The sequence below is a fragment of the Camelus ferus genome, chromosome 9 (assembly GCF_009834535.1).
Source record: "Camelus ferus isolate YT-003-E chromosome 9, BCGSAC_Cfer_1.0, whole genome shotgun sequence".
Classification (NCBI taxonomy): domain Eukaryota; kingdom Metazoa; phylum Chordata; class Mammalia; order Artiodactyla; family Camelidae; genus Camelus; species Camelus ferus.
In genome coordinates this window covers 14,903,331-14,919,804 of record NC_045704.1, presented here as the reverse complement: position 1 = coordinate 14,919,804, position 16,474 = coordinate 14,903,331, and the positions used below count along the sequence as shown (strand labels likewise).

The 16,474-nt window shown below is 54.1% G+C and overlaps 2 protein-coding genes across 5 annotated transcripts in view; one reads left to right on the top strand and one right to left on the bottom strand.

Moving 5' to 3' along the window:
• STRN4 (striatin 4) overlaps nt 1-7,474 on the bottom strand; it is a 24,734-nt gene extending 17,260 nt beyond the window's left edge. For both annotated transcript variants that reach the window (XM_032485714.1, XM_032485715.1), the window contains exons 1-2: nt 7,149-7,474; nt 307-410 (exon numbers count right to left, since the gene is read on the bottom strand). In XM_032485714.1, the coding sequence (XP_032341605.1) occupies nt 307-410; nt 7,149-7,430 (386 nt within the window). In that variant the 5' untranslated portion in view covers nt 7,431-7,474. The remainder of the gene's footprint in view (nt 1-306; nt 411-7,148) is intronic.
• On the top strand, nt 7,043-16,474 carry FKRP (fukutin related protein). Of its 3 annotated transcripts, none has more exons than XM_032485717.1 (3): nt 7,043-7,095; nt 8,663-8,724; nt 12,948-16,474. In XM_032485717.1, the coding sequence occupies exon 3, from the start codon at nt 12,987-12,989 to the stop codon at nt 14,472-14,474; it is 1,488 nt and encodes a 495-aa protein (XP_032341608.1). In that variant the 5' UTR covers nt 7,043-7,095; nt 8,663-8,724; nt 12,948-12,986; the 3' UTR covers nt 14,475-16,474. The 3 variants fall into 3 exon arrangements, with proteins under 3 accessions (XP_032341608.1, XP_032341607.1, XP_032341609.1); XM_032485716.1 differs by having other exon boundaries at nt 7,065-7,095; nt 8,594-8,724; XM_032485718.1 differs by lacking the exon at nt 7,043-7,095 and adding an exon at nt 7,618-7,859.

The following is a 16,474-nucleotide window of genomic DNA, read 5'->3' as shown; positions in this document are numbered from 1 at the left end:
GGCAAACTGGGCTGCCATCCCAGCTCCAGAGCCCTTGAAGAAGTTCTCGCCCTCACCCTACTGGAAGGGACAAGTGAGACAAGGAATGTCCGGTATTTGGTGTTATGAATACAGTTACTAGTTGTTTACCCTGAATCCCACCTACTACGTCTTGCTGTGTCCTCCTCTCCTAGAGCCATGCAGAACTGGATGATGGGGAAGAGAATGCTTGATCCCAAGTCTCCCTCAGCTGGAAGGTAGTACTGCCAGCTCCAAACCTCCCATTGGCCCTGCCTTGAAGGCAGGACCACGGACAGCAGGGCTCACCTCTCCTGCTTCAGTGCGTATTCTAACATCTTGATCCGGCGCACCAGGTCGGTCTTGAGATTCTCTTGCCCCTTCCTTTCTCCCTGGAGGAAGGCCACCTGAGCCTGCGGGGGGGCGGGACGGGACAGAAGGAGACAAGAAGACAGCAGGGCTCAGGCTCACTGATGTGTGTCCCTCTCTCACTCAGGGACAATAAACTGCAGCCCCACCCCTGCAATGACATGCGGAGCTACTTCAGGCATGAAGACCCAGAGCTGGGGTTAATGGAGCGGTGAGAAGATGTGCTGGATCTGTTTCCATGCCGCCCACAATGGGAGAGCTGAAGAGAAGGCCTTAAGCCCTGAAATTAAATGAGGACAGCTTGGGCCTAACTTGGTCCCCGCCTTTTCGGGGGAAGTCGGATCAGGGATGAAGGCAGGGGAGGTAGGCATTAACAGCCCTGGGTTCCTCCTCCCCCAGCCCCAGGCAGGTGCTATCCCTGAGGTTGCTGGTGGAGGTGGCATCGCACTATTCCTACCAGAGCATCTGTCTCTGGGAGGCGTAGGAAGCTACTTCTGGAGTTTAGGGACAAGAGTGGGTGGCTCGGCTCAGCTCCCGCTGCATGCAAAGGCTTTACTGCCCGACCCCCACGGTGGGACCAACCGTCCCACTGGAGTCTGTCCAGGGTGAGGGAGATGTGCCACAGACATGACCCAGGACCCCTGCCAACCACTTCACACTGTCTGCTGGCATGCACTGCCCCAGTCTGCTCTGGTTTCTCAACAGGTCTTTCGGAGACACCGGGCCAACTGCCTTCGAGGCAGGATCTTGGACTCTGACCATGTTCTGAAAGTCCTGTGCCAAAGCCCTGAGTGCAGGGCTCATCCTTGGCTTCTCCCCAAGTGCGCCTCTGTTCCAGGCTGGGACTGCCTAAGCTCCAGGCCTGGCCACTTATGCGCTGCACATTCTTAGGCAGGTCTCTGGCCTTCTCCTCACCTGTTTCCTCTTCTAGAAAATGGGGCTCATCAGAGCACCTGCCCCTCATGTGTTAAGTCCTTTTCAGTCCAAGGCCTAGCACAGAAGAAGAGCTAATAAAGGCCACCTCCTATTTCTTAGACTCATCGAGCAGAGATGCCTTCTGACCCACCAGCAGCTGCGTCTTCCTGGAGCCAACCCTACCATGTCATGTGCTTACTGAAGAACTTCAATAGCTCCACCAGAAGCCCCCAGTCACCCTAGACACCTTGTCCAGGCTGTGCCCCTTCCCAAAGGCTTACTCCAGAACTGTCCATCATTGGTGGCCTCTCAGATGCCCACAAACATGCCTCTCCCTGTCCTTGGGGCTCAAAGGGCCCTGACCTATCTGCCCCTGGCACTCAGAGCACACCATGGCCCGCTGCCCACAGGCCTACCATCAACTCTGTCCTGCTCCAGGGACCAGGTCTCTCCCTCAGGTCAGCAGAGAACCAAACGTGTGCTAAGTAATGACGAGCACTGGCCAGGGCCGGGGACCAGGAAACAGGCGCACTCAAGACATGGTCGGTGGAGCCATAAACTGACAAACCCTTCCAGTGGGCAATCTGGCCACATCCACAAAAATATTAACCACACATTCCTTTTGTCCCAGCAGCTCCACTTCTAGGAATTTAACCTATGGGCATAATGGCAATGGTAGGCCTCCTTTTGAAAAAATAAAAAGGGATATACATACGTTAACGTATGACAAAAGGATCATTCATTCATTCATTTACTCCACAAATATTTACTGAGCCCCAACTATGTATCAGATGGACAGAGGATACACCACTGAATACGATGAGTTTATTATATTCTAGAGAGTGTGGGACAAACAACAAACAACATACATACCACAGTTATGCTTTGGGAAACAAACCCCATCTGTCCATTGAGAAAAAGGGACTCCCCCTGCCCAAGATGTTTTTCTCTCTCCACTTTAAGTCAACCCATATGTACATAAATACCTAAGGCCAGACAGGTGGACTCACATGTGATCAACATCTCAGAAGTTTGAATTTCTGTCCTTCGTGTGCCTTCTCAGTCACCCCAATCTACTCTGCCTGTGAGTCATTTTAGGTCGGGGGAGCGGGGAAGCGGCGGGGAAGAAAAGGTGGATCACTAAACACAAGCCCCAAGTTACCACCTTCCTGTGATCCTGCCCTCTGGGCTTCTCTGTTAGTGAGCGTCTGCTTCTCAGCCCCTGTACAGCCTGCTGAGCGACATTCATTCAACATCCAACACCGGTGACTGCCTGTGACAGGCCAGGAACTGCCTGAGGCACTGGGGAAGTAATAGAGAAGACGAGTGCCTCCTGTCCCCACAGAGCTCTCAGTCCAGTGCAGGCAAGAGCAGAGTAGGCGACAACTAACATATATGGTGACCAGGGCCCTGGGGAGGGAGCACAGGATGTTATGGAAGGAGGGACCAGCCACAGGGATGGAGTGTAGCTGGCAGAAGACAGAGATAAGAGTTGCATGGTGGCGGGCTTAAAGAACTCTAAAAAGGCCAGCATGGCCACATTAGAATGTGTAAAAGGGTTAGTGAGGAAAGTCAAAGAAGCTTGTAGGCCTGATAAAGGATCGCAGACTCTGTGAGCAAGTTTGAAATTTATCCCAAGAGCAGAGGGGAAGCTATGGCAGGGTTCTTTCCAAGCTAAGGCGAGATGTAATCAGAGTCACATGTTACAGAGGTAATTCCACAAACTACAACGTGGAGAACTGATAGCTGGGGTGGGGGAATGAGAGCTAAACCAGCAGAGAAACCAGTCACAAAGGAGGCAATTCCAGAAATCCCAGGGAGAAATGACAGTGGCCCAAACTAGGATTAGGCAGTGAGGGGGCTAAGTGGGTTAAGGTGATGAGGAGGTGGGACTGATAATACCCGGTGACCCTCATCTGTTGAATCCAGGATCACGCCCAGCCCTAGCACTGGCTCGGCCTCTCCGCTTCATCTCCCTACCCCCACATTAAGCCCTGATCTCCCCTCTCCTGATGACTATGTGAGGCTCACACTCGGCCCATTCTGCTCTGTGGTCCCCTTCCCAGTTCCTCTGGCAAAGAAGGGAGAAAAGAGAACCAGAAACATGGGGGTGGTTGAAGTGTCCTGAGCTGGTGGAATACCACAGAAAGGGGAAGTGTCGGTGACCAGTCCCTCCCACCCTGCAAACACCAGCAGCCACCGCTGCCCAATCTGCCAGTACGTGGTGGGCCAGCAGGTAAGGCTGCGATCTGGAAGTTCTCTACCCACCATCTCCACCACTGCCATTCCCTCTGGCCAGACTGTTGGAATACACACGCCCCCGGAACCACTCCAAGACAGGGCTGCCGCCTCTCCTCCGGCTGTTCCTTTTCCACCTAGGCGACATTGGAAAACCTTTCCCGAGGGGCCTCAGCATCTCAGTCCTCCAGGACTGCTGACTCTCTGCATCCCAACCTTCTGTCCCAGCCCCCTCCCTGGGCGGGCTTCGGTCCCATCTGGCCCTGCATGTCCTGTACTCCTCCTTCCCAAGCTCTGGTGGCTCCGGGCAGGGCTGAGTCCCCATGGACCCCTCAGGGCCCCTTGTGAGGCTGCAGGTGGGAGGTGCCAGCTCTGTACCTTCTCCACTGGCAGCTCACTTGCTGCATCTCCAGATTCTGTCCCCCACCCCCCACCCCAGGTTCCTCTTGTCCTCAAAGAACTCGCTCCCCTTCCCAGAAGTGCCGCAAATCGTGGGCAGAGCCACACAATGGAAAACTCAACTGCATGTGAACGTGTAGCATTCTCTGTCGCCTCCTGTGCAGACCAGCCTCCTCTATTAGCCTGGAAGTTTCTGAAGGGCGGAAACCGCATCATCTCCTTCTCGCAATACACCAACCTGGCAAAGTCCTGCTTACCATCAGGCTGCGTCTATGCCACCTCCCCGCTCCAATCTTTGGGCATCTCCTGGCAGGACCTCATGGGAGGCTGTCTCTCCTGCCATTCCCACACACTTATTGAGCACTGACTGCAGAGCCACAGTGGGTCCTGTGCCAGGAACAGCTGAAGGCGGCTATTTGGAGAAAAGGTATTCAGAGTTCATCAGGAAAATCTGACACAGTCCAGGCCTTAAAGGATGTCACAGAAGTCACACCTCTCTAAGTGATAAGTGTTTGAGTAAAGGTGCATAAAAAGAGGTGCTGCTGGGAGTGTAAATGTGGAGCAATTTGGCAGAACTAATCACCATTTTATAAATACATCTATTCTACCATTCCACCCATCTAATCTGCTGTATACTCACATGGGAATATACAGATATTCACTGCAGCCATTTGACGGGCAAAAATTGGAAACAACCTAAAAATCCACCAAGAGGGCTCAAACTAAATGAGCTATGGTACAAACAACGGCAGAATGTAGTTTTCGAAAATAATGAGAAAGAGCTCTCATGCTGATATGAAAGGAACATAAAGACACATGAGAATGTGAAAAGTCACAAAATGATGCATGAAATATGATTTTGTATATTATGCACATAGAGCTGAACTACTTTTAAAGCAATAACAATTAGGGAGGAGAGAAGGGGAGGAAACGGACGAAGCAGGGTGGCGGGGCTTTCCTTTTTTACTTATACCCACAGACACCTCAGAGATCTTTGAATTTTTACTATGGTAAAAAGAAAACAGAAGTACAAAGTAAGTGATGCTGGAGCCTGGACAAGGGAGAGCATAACTAGGTGCTATCCACAACTTCCTCTCAGACTCCAAGAAGGGCCACTAAGTGTGGGAACAGACACGTTTTTTCTCTTGCTTGTCTCAAAAATGAGGAGGTGGGGTGGTGGGTGCTGTAGGGTGCACTGGCATGAAGTCCCAGAGACCAAGATTCAATCCCTGCTCTGCTCTGATTACTTGGATGATCCTGGGGAGGCCACTGAGTTTCCTTCCAACAGGCATCTCATTTGTCCTGGGCATCGGAGAGGTATAGAGCATGGGCTTGAAAGCCCACAGACCACCCCTGCCGCCCACAGGCTGTGATCCTAGATAAATCACTGACCTTCTCAAAGTCTCCATTTCCTCTGCTGATTATTAAAAAAGGGGGGTGGGGTGGGAGAATAATATCACTCACCCTCCCGAATGCTGCAAGGATTAAATGATACCATGTATGTGAAGTGCCTAATACAGTCCCTGGCACATAATATGTGCTCAATAAACAGCAGCTGCTATCACGATTGCAGAATGAGGGCAATGACATTGGCCCTGCCTACACGATGGAGTACTGAGAAGATTTAATAAGATGTCCCCTGAGAAAGACCTCCAGAAGCAGAGATGGGACACAAAAGCGAGAGGTACTTACATAAGGATTTCTCCCACTCCAACACAAGCCTCAGCTATCATGTAGCTAAGATCCCTATTGGCAAGGGAGAATTGTAGGCTGCTTTCTTTATTCATCCTAAGGACAAAATTCTAATCAGATATTTTATTTGGGTTCCCACTTCAACTAGATAGGAACCAGCAGATCAGAAGGGGAAAGATGGGCTGCTAGAAGCAGGTACTGACTTCTGCTAATAATACCTCAGCCTGGGGAACCCTCAGACTCCTCGCAGCCCATGCCTGGACCCCTTTAAATCCTCACAACTCTGCTATCCAGGCTCCCCAGGACATTCTGCAAGCTGACCCACACTTCTCAAGGTCACAAAACCCAGCCCACCTCCTCAGCTTCTTTCAAACATCATCCCAGAGCACAAATCCTCTCCGAAGCAACCAAACCATAGGGTCCCTTCCCAAAAACTTCCACAAACGCATCCCACCCTCCCTCCACCCCCCACCCCCGCCAGAATCCTTCCTCTGGGTGCCTTCCTGCTTTATAAAATGCTTCCCCTGCCATCCTCCAGGTACCCCCATTCCTCCGCACTATCTTCATCCACCTCCCATCTCCACAGTTGGACATGTCTGGCTGCCACTTCTGACTCCAGTTAGGGGTTCTCCACCTGACATCCCACACATTTCCCATCTCAGGGCAGTAGCCCCCACTCCTTCACACCCTTAAAGAGTTTCGGCTCTCAAGCGCTTCCAACACAGCCTCCGAGTGCCCGTCCTGGCCCCGTCCATGCTTCCACCCGAGACCCCTTCCCTGCACTCGATAGCCACGCATGCTAGGGCTCCCCAAAGTTTCCTCCTCAGAGGTTAGGGCACACACTTTCAACTGGCGCCCATCCCCGCCCCCAGACCTTGCTCTCTTCCCCAGAGTCCTCACAGAGCCATCTTTCAGTCCCTCCGGTCCAAACGCTCCGAAACACACCCGTCCCGAGCTCCCCGACTTCCTCTCCCTACTCACACGGGTTCCCCGCCCCAACCCGCTCGCTCCCAGCGGGTCCCAAGTACCCCCACCCCTCGAAGCCCCCTCTCCCACCCAGTGTCCATCCGGTTCTACCTCCAACTCGCACCTGGTCGGGGACGAAACGGGAGTCCCTGGGCACCCTCCGAGTTTTTTGCTCACTCCCATACAAGACTTCTCCAACCCCTCTCATCACCCTTTGCTGACTTCTCTTGGGGGCCCCTCGGGGCCTCGAGGCCACTCTCTCAGCAACCCTTCGGCCGGTCGGATCACTCCCACTCCCCACTTCCAGCCGGTTCTGGTCCCTGCGTCCCTTCTCTCGGCAGCCGCGATCGGGCCCTCCTGCCCCGGGGTCTCCCTCCAGCCACGAGCCGCCCGGGTGCCCTTAGGACCCCCCTCGGACGGCCCCTCACTCTCGCTCCGGGCCGGTCGCGGTCCCCTCCCGCCCCCCCGGCCGTCCCGGCGGCCATTGCTCCAAGATGGCGGCGGCGGCGGCGGCGGCGGGTGAGGCCGGGCCGGGCCGGGCTGGGGGTCTGGGGTCCCGGGGCGGCGCTCACCTGCAACTCGGCGCGCTCGGCCTCCCAGCGGGCCTTCTCTGCTTCGAAGCGCGCCCACTCGTGCTGGATAAAGTGTAGGATCCCGGGTAGGCTCAGGGGCTCTGGTCCCGCCGTGGGACCGGGGCTGCCTCCGCCGCCGCCTCCTTTAGCAGCCGGGCCGGGCCCAGGGGTAGGAGCAGAGACCGGGGCCGCCCCCGTCGGGCCGGGACCCGCGCCGGAGCCGAGCGGGCGGCAGGAGGAGGCGGCGGCGGCGGCGACGGCGGCCGCTCGCTCCTCCATCATGGAGGCCCCGGGGCCGGCCCGCGCGCCCGCTGTGCCTCGCGCGCCTGCGCGGCCGCGCCAACACTCGCGCGCGCGCTCGGCGGGGACCGGGGCGGTCGGTGACGGGAACGAAGTCGGGCGCGCGCCTCGCCCACCCGGGTCGGCCCCGAAAGCGCGCGCGGGATGGGCTGAAAGGGGCGGGGCGGGAGCGCCCGCCCCAGGGAGGGCAAACGCGACCCAGGCCCGGAGAGAGGGTCGCCCCTGGAAAGCGCGGGACTTTGGGAGGGGAGGCCTTCGGTCCTCCTCCTCCGGCTTCGCCCCAAAGAAAGATTCTAGCCCTCTCCAGACCCAAATACCTCCTCTCGACAGTCACTATCATTCTTTGAGAGAAAGGGCGACCACCAGGGATGGTTTCAGCAATGGCCTCATCCTTTCTGATTCCTGGCCCAGGTCGGTTGTCATGGTAACCTTCCCCAGTCTGGAACACCCTTAGCCCCCCCTTCCCCCATCTTTGTGGTTATGGAGCTCCAAACCTCTCCTGGCCGAGCACCAGGAGGAGGTTGCCAAGGTAACCCAAGTCCCTGGGTTGTCCTTTCTGCCCCTCCTCTCATTGGTTACTATGGCAACTCCACCTAGCACTCAGGTAGAAAGGAACCCAGCCCCAAGGACACTGATTGCTGAGGGAAACCTCTTTCCCAACCCCTCCCCCGAGCCACCCAGTTGGCATTACCATGGTAACTATCTCCCCCTTTCCCATCGTGGGAGGTCCAGGGACCAAACCAACCAGGTGTTTTTATTTAGAGGAGGAGATGCTCTGCTGAGGAGTAGTTACTATGGTTACAAGGCCTGGACCATCCCCAGGTTGATGAGAAACAGGCAAGGCAAAGTCCTGGTTGCTCTGGTGATGGGGGCAGTCCCCTTTCCAGTGACCCTAGGAACCAGGCTCACCAAGGTTGAAGACATTTTAGGATTGTTTCAGGATGGAGTGTGTCTAGGCAAGAGGTTGTCATGGTAACACCTTCTGTCACTTCTAGCCCTACCTTTCTGTACACATTTATGAAAGAAGGGATGGTTATATCCCTATGACATCCTTACCTCCCATTCATAAGATGCTTCAGGTGGTGCCTGAGTGTATGGGACTTAAAGAGAAATGATTCCCTGACCTTCTCATTCCCACTTTGTAGGTAAGATGAAATGGTGCTCTATTGTGTGAAATTGGCTGATTTGGAGTTTTCTGGTTCTCCTTTCCTCAGAAGTGCAGCTGAGCTGGGCTGGGACTGTCCCCCTGGAGCTCCTTCAGCCTGCAACCTAGGAGGTAAGAAGCCCCTCAGTGTCACCAGCACTCATGTGGAAACTGCCCTTGTCCCCAAAAGGTTTTTCCACATATCACTCACTTTCTCTACCCGTCACATTCCCATTCTACAGATGCAGCAACTGAGACTCAGGCCAGGTGAACTCTGGCCTGAAATGAATCGGGGTGAACTTAACATGGTTTTGTGGGCAATAGAGAGACAGTCTCAGCTTAACTACCCTCTCCTCCCCTGACCACCTTTTTTCTCTCACGCCCCCTGCTGGTTTTCTGCCGTATCTGTAAGTTGTTTGGGTGGTTTTTGTCTGTCTTCCCACCTCTGGAAGGCCTGCCCAATGACTGCCCGGGTCATCCTGGGTCCCCAGAACACAGAATCTGGCACAGAGGGCACACAATAAATATCTGTTTGTTGAGTTAATGAGTTGAATTAATTAATCAGTGTGCGGTATTCCAGTCTGAAAGCACCTGTCAGGTTAGGGCTGGGGAAAGGGCTTGTCTCACTGAAGATGGGCTGGGAGTTGGGCTGTCTTTGTGTACCCAAGAGAGACAGCAGAGTTTACTGGTTGAAAGCACAACTCTGGTGCCAGCTTGCAGGGTCAACTCCTGGGGCCACCAGTTCCCAGCTATGTGACCTTGAGCAAGTGACTTCACCTTTCTGTTCCTCAGTTTCCTCATCTTTAAAGGTGCTCACAATGTGAAGATTAAACAAGTTAATATTGGCAAAGTGCTTAGAACAGGGTCTGGCACGTCATGAGTGGCTAGAATTGTTGACATTATCCTATTACTATCCTTCAAAATCATCATTTCATCCACTTTGTCCCAATGAAGGAGTTTTGCCCCTTACAGCTGGGAAAGCCAAGACTGACCTTGTCAGTGTACCGGATGATTCCTCACTCTTCCTTCTCTGGTCCCCCCACCTCCTCATCTGGTTCTGATACCTGCTGGTCTTTGAGAAACTGGTTTCTGCCCTCTGTCCTGTCGGTTACCTCCTGGCCCAGAATTGGCCAGACAGCATGTGGGGAGAGCCAGGGCCTGGGGGTGGAGACCTGGCTTCTGCTTCCTTTCTCTCTCTGAGCCCCAGGATCCCCCTCTGAATAATGGGAGTCAATCATTCATCCCACACAAATTTACTGAGCCCCTGCTGAGTGCCAGGTAGTGTGCTGTGTTCTGGATATATGGCAGGGAACAAAAGAGACCAAACAATAAATAGAACAAGTGAAATCTACATGATAACTACTAAGGGAGGAAAACAACACAGGGACGGGGCATAGGAAGTATGTGAGTGATGGGGAGATGCAGTTTTAAGGAAGGTGGCCAAAGGAAGGGCGTAGTGGCCAGGTGACATTTGAGCAAAGACCTGGAGGCCAAGGAAGGATCCATACAGATAACCTGGGGGGAGAGTGTCCAGGCAGAGGGAACAGCAGTCTCTCAGGTGTTTGGTCGCCCATGTGGCTGCTGCTGAGTGAGTGAGCACAGGAACATGGGGGATCATGTGGGGCCTCGTGGGTCACAGTGAAGACTTTGGCCTGTCCTTTGAGTGAGTCTTGAGCCACAGAAGGTTTGAGCAGATGCAGGACGGGATCTAATTCAGGGTTTAACAGGATCCCGCTGGGCTCTGAGTGGGGAACAGACTGTAAGGAACAAAGGTGAAGCAGGAGGATGGTCCTTTTAGAATCTAAGGGTCTCTTCTGTGCTTCTGTGTACCTAAGCACTAAGGTTCTAAGATTTTTAAGACCCAGAAGATTCTGTGGTTCTAAAGTTCCTCCCCCCACAGTAACGTGAGTTGCATGGGGGGTCAGGGGAATTGTTGATCTCTGTGTTATGTGTCTACTGTCGTGTCTCCCATGCCTAGGACAGTGCCTGGTATGTTGTAGGAGTTCCCCAAATAGATGTTGAAGGACAGAAGGGAGGAGGGATCAATCTACAGTCCAGAAGGCAATCCCAAGGCACTAAAGAATAAGAAGTCGCCCTCAAAGTGCAACTCAGGTTCTTAGGTGACATCTGAGTTGGGTCAGAGAAGGGCAAGCAGGCCTGGGATGGGTGAAGAGGGGTGGCAGTGCATTCTTGGTGGGAGAGAGAGAGGAGACAGGCAGACCGGGGCAGGGCCCCAGGCTCACAGCCTCAGCAAAGAATTTGGCTCTGGGGACCTGAGTGGGCTTTACAGAAGCCTTGCCTCTGGTCACCATCTTTTCACCAAGTGCATTTTCAGTGCCCAGCCATGTACTGGGAACACAGTGATGATAAAGACAGCCTGGATCTCCCCTCTTGGGTCTCACAGTCCAGTGGAGCAGACAGCCCCAGCCCCAGACAGTGCCAAATAAGAAAAGGCAGCGCAGGGACTCCAGGAGTCCAGAGGGGACTTCTGACCCAGCCTGCAGTTCAGGGAGGGCTTCCTGGAGGAGGGGCCGTCTGAGCTGAAGCCTGAGCATGAGTAGGAGTTCTCCAGGAGAAAAGAGGCATAAAGAGAAGGGATGTTCAAGAGGAGACTCTTCCAGGCAGAAGGAACAGAATATGCAAAGGCTTAGAAATAAAACCTGTTTGAAGAAAAGTCCAAGATGGCTGAGGCATAGAGTTCGAGGAGGCATGGCAGGAGATGGGGCTGGAATGGTGGGCAGGCAAGGGCCAGGTCACACAAGGCCTTGTGGGATGTTGTAAGAAACTTACACTTTTCTCCCCGGGGCGCTGGGGAGTCCATGGCAGATTCTGAGCAGGGAGGGAGATGTCAGATTTGTACTTTATGAAGACCCCTCTGGCTGCCATGAAGGAGACCAGGGGGAGGCTAAGTGGGGATCTGGGTGGATCCAGGTTGAAGGGGGAAGTTTGGAGATGGGGGTCAGAATATTTAGGAGGTAGGAGGATTAGCTGGGTCTCTGATGTCCCCCTCTCAGGGAGAGGCGGAACCTATGAAGATCCTTCATGGGGAAACTTTTTCTGAGTATCTGCTTAGAACCCAAGGTTAGTGATTCCTTCCGTACTGGAGACCAGCCAAATCTTTAAATTCTGCTGGGGACAGGGAGATAGCGCCATCTGGGGGTTGTTTAGGAGTGTAGCCAATGAATAGAGGTGGGGGGGCACCCTACTGATAACAGCCTCTTTTGATGCTGCAGCCCACAAGACTTTAATAAAAACGAGCTTTTAACTGTTATAAAATACACATAACAAAATTTTGTCATCTTAACAGTTTTTAGGGGTATAGTTCAGTAGTGTTAAGTATATTCGTGTTACTGTGCAATCTCCAAAACTTTTCATCTTGCAAAACCGAAACGCTATACTGATTCAACAACTCCCCATTTCTCCCTCCCCACAGCCCCTGTTTTTATGAATTTGACCCTTCCCATTAAAAAAAAAAAGATTAACTAGCAGCCAACATTAAAAATTGGAATAATTCTAGGGGGGAGGGCATAGTACAGGGGTAGAGGACATGCTTAGCATGCACGAGATCCTGGGTTCAATTCCCAGTACCTCCATTTAAAAATAAATAAATAAACCTAATTACCTCCCCCCCAAAACAGAACAAAATTGGAATAATTCCAGCTTAAAAAAAAAACATTTCTAGCTTTTCTTGCAAAACCAAAACCATCTGGCTGGCCACCAGGAAAGACATGGCTAGATGGTCCAGGATTTGAGGAATTGAAAAGGAGGCAGCAAGGAGGGTCCTGGTGACCAAGGCTCTGACCCAGGGCCAGGGTATGGGAGGGAGAGATCAGGGGTGGCTTCCTGGAGCAGGGAATGGTCAAGAAGGTGCAAGTTGGTCTTGGGAATGGGGTCCTTGCATTTATAACTGAATTTGAGTCTGAATGAGAAGTTGACAGTGAATAGAAGGGTGGTATTGAACAAGGAAGAAGGGAAGATGATTCGTTTGATAAAAACTTCCTGAGCATCTAATGTGTGCCTGGCTTTGTGCTGGGTGGCCTTGGGGAACCAACAGTGACCAAGATAGGCTCAGGACCTGCCCTCATGGGTCTCACAGTCCAGTGGGAGGACACAGACTGGTCCCTACTCAGTAATGAATTAGAATGGTAGGCTAGACCCGCGGGACCCAGAGGGCTGAAGGAGCCCTGAGGGGGCTGCATGACCCAGCCTGGGATTAAGGAGGGCTTCCCAGAGGAGGAAGAGTCAGAACTGAAACCAAATAAGGAAAGGGCTAGGAGAGGGAGGCAAGGCTGAGGATGGGTCGGGGAGTTTCTGACAACCAGCTCCAGCCTCCCCTTTCCTTCCCCCCTCCCCAGGATACCCGCGAAGCCCAGCTAGGGCCTGACTACAGCCCCATGCGGCTCACCCGCTGCCAGGCTGCTCTGGCAGCCGCCATCACCCTCAACCTCTTGGTGCTGTTCTATGTCTCGTGGCTGCAACACCTGCCCAGGAATTCCCGGACCCGGGGCTCCCGCCGTGTATCTGCCTCGGGCCCCCGCGTCACCGTCCTGGTGCGAGAGTTCGAAGCCTTTGACAACGCGGTGCCAGAGCTGGTGGACTCCTTCCTGCAGCTGGACCCTGCCCAGCCGGTAGTGGTGGTAGCCGACACGCTCCCTTACCCGCCCCTGGCCCTGCCCCGCATCCCCAACGTTCGCCTGGCGCTGCTCCAGCCTGCCCTAGACCGGCCGGCCGCAGCCTCGCGCCCCGAGACCTACGTGGCCACAGAGTACGTGGCCCTGGTGCCCGACGGGGCGAGGGCCGAGGCGCCTGGCCAGCTAGAGCGCATGGTGGAGGTGCTCCGAGCCGGAGGCTCACGCCTGGTAGCCGCCCCCGTCGCCTCGGCCAACCCTGCCCGGTGCCTGGCCCTGAACGTCAGCCTGCGGGAGTGGACCGCCCGCTACGGCCCGGCGCCCTCTGCATCCCGCTGCGATGCCCTGGAAGGAGACGCCGTGCTTCTCCTGCGCGCCCGGGACCTCTTCAACCTCTCAGCACCCCTGGCCCGGCCGGTGGGTACCGGCCTCTTCCTACAGACCGCGCTTCGCGGCTGGACCATGCAGCTGCTGGACCTGCCCTTCGCGGCGGCGCGCCAGCCCCCTCTGGCCACGGCCCACGCGCGCTGGAAGGCGGAGCGCGAGGGGCGGGCGCGGCGGACCGCGCTGCTGCGGGCGCTGGGCATCCGCCTGGTGAGCTGGGAGAGTGGGCGGCTCGAGTGGTTCGGCTGCAGCAAGGAGACCCCACGCTGTTTCGGGACAGTGGTGGGCGACACGCCGGCCTACCTGTACGAGGAGCGTTGGACACCCCCGTGCTGCCTGCGCGCGCTGCGCGAGACCGCCCGCTACGTGGTGGGCGTGCTGGAGGCCGCCGGCGTGCGCTACTGGCTGGAGGGCGGCTCGCTGCTGGGGGCGGCCCGCCACGGGGACATCATCCCGTGGGACTACGACGTGGACCTGGGCATCTACCTGGAGGACGTGGGCAACTGCGAGCAGCTGCGGGGCGCCGAGGCGGGCTCCGTGGTGGACGAGCGCGGCTTCGTGTGGGAGAAGGCGGTAGAGGGCGACTTCTTCCGCGTGCAGTACAGCGAGAGCAACCACTTGCACGTGGACCTGTGGCCCTTCTACCCCCGAAACGGGGTCATGACCAAGGATACGTGGCTGGACCACCGGCAGGATGTCGAGTTCCCCGAACACTTCCTGCAGCCTCTCGTGCCCCTGCCCTTTGCCGGCTTCGTGGCGCAGGCGCCTAACAACTACCGCCGCTTCCTGGAGCTCAAGTTCGGCCCCGGGGTCATTGAGAACCCAGAGTACCCCAATCCGGCTCTCCTGAGTTTAACGGGAAGCAGCTGAAGCTCCAGCGCCTGCTCCTGGGGTCGGGAGAACATTCGAGCACAGGGAACTGTCCTTTGTCTTGGTGCCGCTGGCATTTGGTGGACGGGCTAGGGATGCCAAGCCGCCTTGCAGGGCCCAGCACAGTCCTGGACATCAAAGACGCGCCGTGCTCAAGCGTTCCAGAACTGGGACTGCGGGGCTGGGACAGAGTTTTGGAAAGAGAGGGAGAACGAGGGTAGGTTATGGGGTCAGACTGTCGCGATTCAGGCCACGGCTCTTCCACTTACTAGGTAGGTGGGCCTGGGCAAGTGTCCCAATTTCTCTGTGCCTCGGTTTCCTCCAGAATTCAGTGTGGGCCGTCAGTGTCTAGCACACAAAGAGCCCCAGGACACTTGGCTGTTGGTGTTGATTCTACCACTAGAGGGCGTCTTTGCCCTAGTTTGAGGCCCAGGTGACGGTTACCCGGGACCGCTGCTTTACGGCTTTCGCAGTCTCTTGAGCCTCTGGTCTTCTCTCTAGTCTCCTGCGCCTGGCCAGACAGGATGACTATCTTCCCTTCGTTCAGAGAACCTCCTTCCCTCCTGGGAGAGCCCTGTGAGGTGCATGCTGCTCTTAACCCCACCTGCAGAAAAGGAAACAAGCTCAAAGCTCTGAGATGCCAATGTGGTTAAGTATCAGATTCTGGATCCCAGCCCGACTCCATTTAACTGTTGTACCTCATTATTTGAGGTCTCTGCACCTGTTGGCCCACTCACAAGGTGGGCTAAACGCTAACCCTAGCTCACACTTACTGTGCACTTACTGTGTATCACGCATCGTCTCAGTGTTTCATATGGTGTAACTGACATCCCTCGCCTGGACCCTCCGAGGGGAGAGCTGCTGTTATTTTCATTTGACAGATAGGGAAACTGAGGCCAGGATGGTAAAGTCACCAGTCCAAGGTCAGACAGCTTGGAGAGTGTCAGAGCAGGGACTTGAACCCAGGCTGCCAGTCTAGAGCCTGCACTGAAGTTGTCCACTATGCCCCTCCCTAGTCATGGTAGACGGGCTTTGGGAAGCCAAACCACTTAGCAGGTAAAGCGATGGCCTTCCTCTTGTGATCTTGCACCTAAGAGAAAATACTGTTTGGGCATGTACCTCCAATATATGTATTTATTTATAAACTATATCCAGGTACTACTCTTTCTGTATATTAGTAATAAGGGTTAAATTATTCCATTTTAAAATTAAAAAGAAATAGAGAGGTCTTCATTTAGCTGCCTCATCTCAATGACTTCTGGCACACAGCCCTTGGGTCTATGCACCTGGCTTTGAGACCACAGGCTCTGAAGTGGGAGAGGCCTGGGTTCAAATCCCAGCGCTGCCACTTCCTCCCACTGAGGCTCAGACATTCAATCCTGACTTCTTATAACACAGACTCTGTTCTTAACCACTGAACCTACCAATGGCTTGCAGTCTGTTAGGTTCCCAGGGAGCATTCTGGAAACATGGAGATGATTTGGGTTATCACTGTGATCAGACAGTGCTCTCAGAATGCATGGCCCAAGGATGGAGATGTCTTACAATACATACAGGGCACCTCCACAATGAAGCAGTGTCCCTTGTCACGTACAGTTTTAAAATGTCCCATTGAATATTCATGAAGGATAAGTGATGTTCAAAATATTTTCCCACTGGTATGGTAATATAAATACATATATCAATGTATGCATCACTTTAAAAAATATTTTTAAATTCTCAAAATAATCAAAATTATCTATCTATACATATTTAAGTTGTTGCCAAGAACATAACTTGAAGCTCAAATCATTCTTTTTTTTCTTTTAATGGAGGTACTGGGGATTGAACTCAGGGCCTCGTGCATGCTAAGCATGTGCTCTGCCACTGACCTATGCCCCTAACCCCCTCAAATCATTCTTCAATTATTGTAATGGTTTTGTTTCATTTAGAAATTGTTGGTGTGATTTCTTGATTGAAACAGCTGTATATGTATATACATAAATAACATTATCTATATA

Bases quoted from the DNA above. Each gene is read 5' to 3' on its own strand.
- FKRP (XM_032485717.1), top strand. From the start codon at position 12,987: ATGCGGCTCACCCGCTGCCAGGCTGCTCTGGCAGCCGCCATCACCCTC.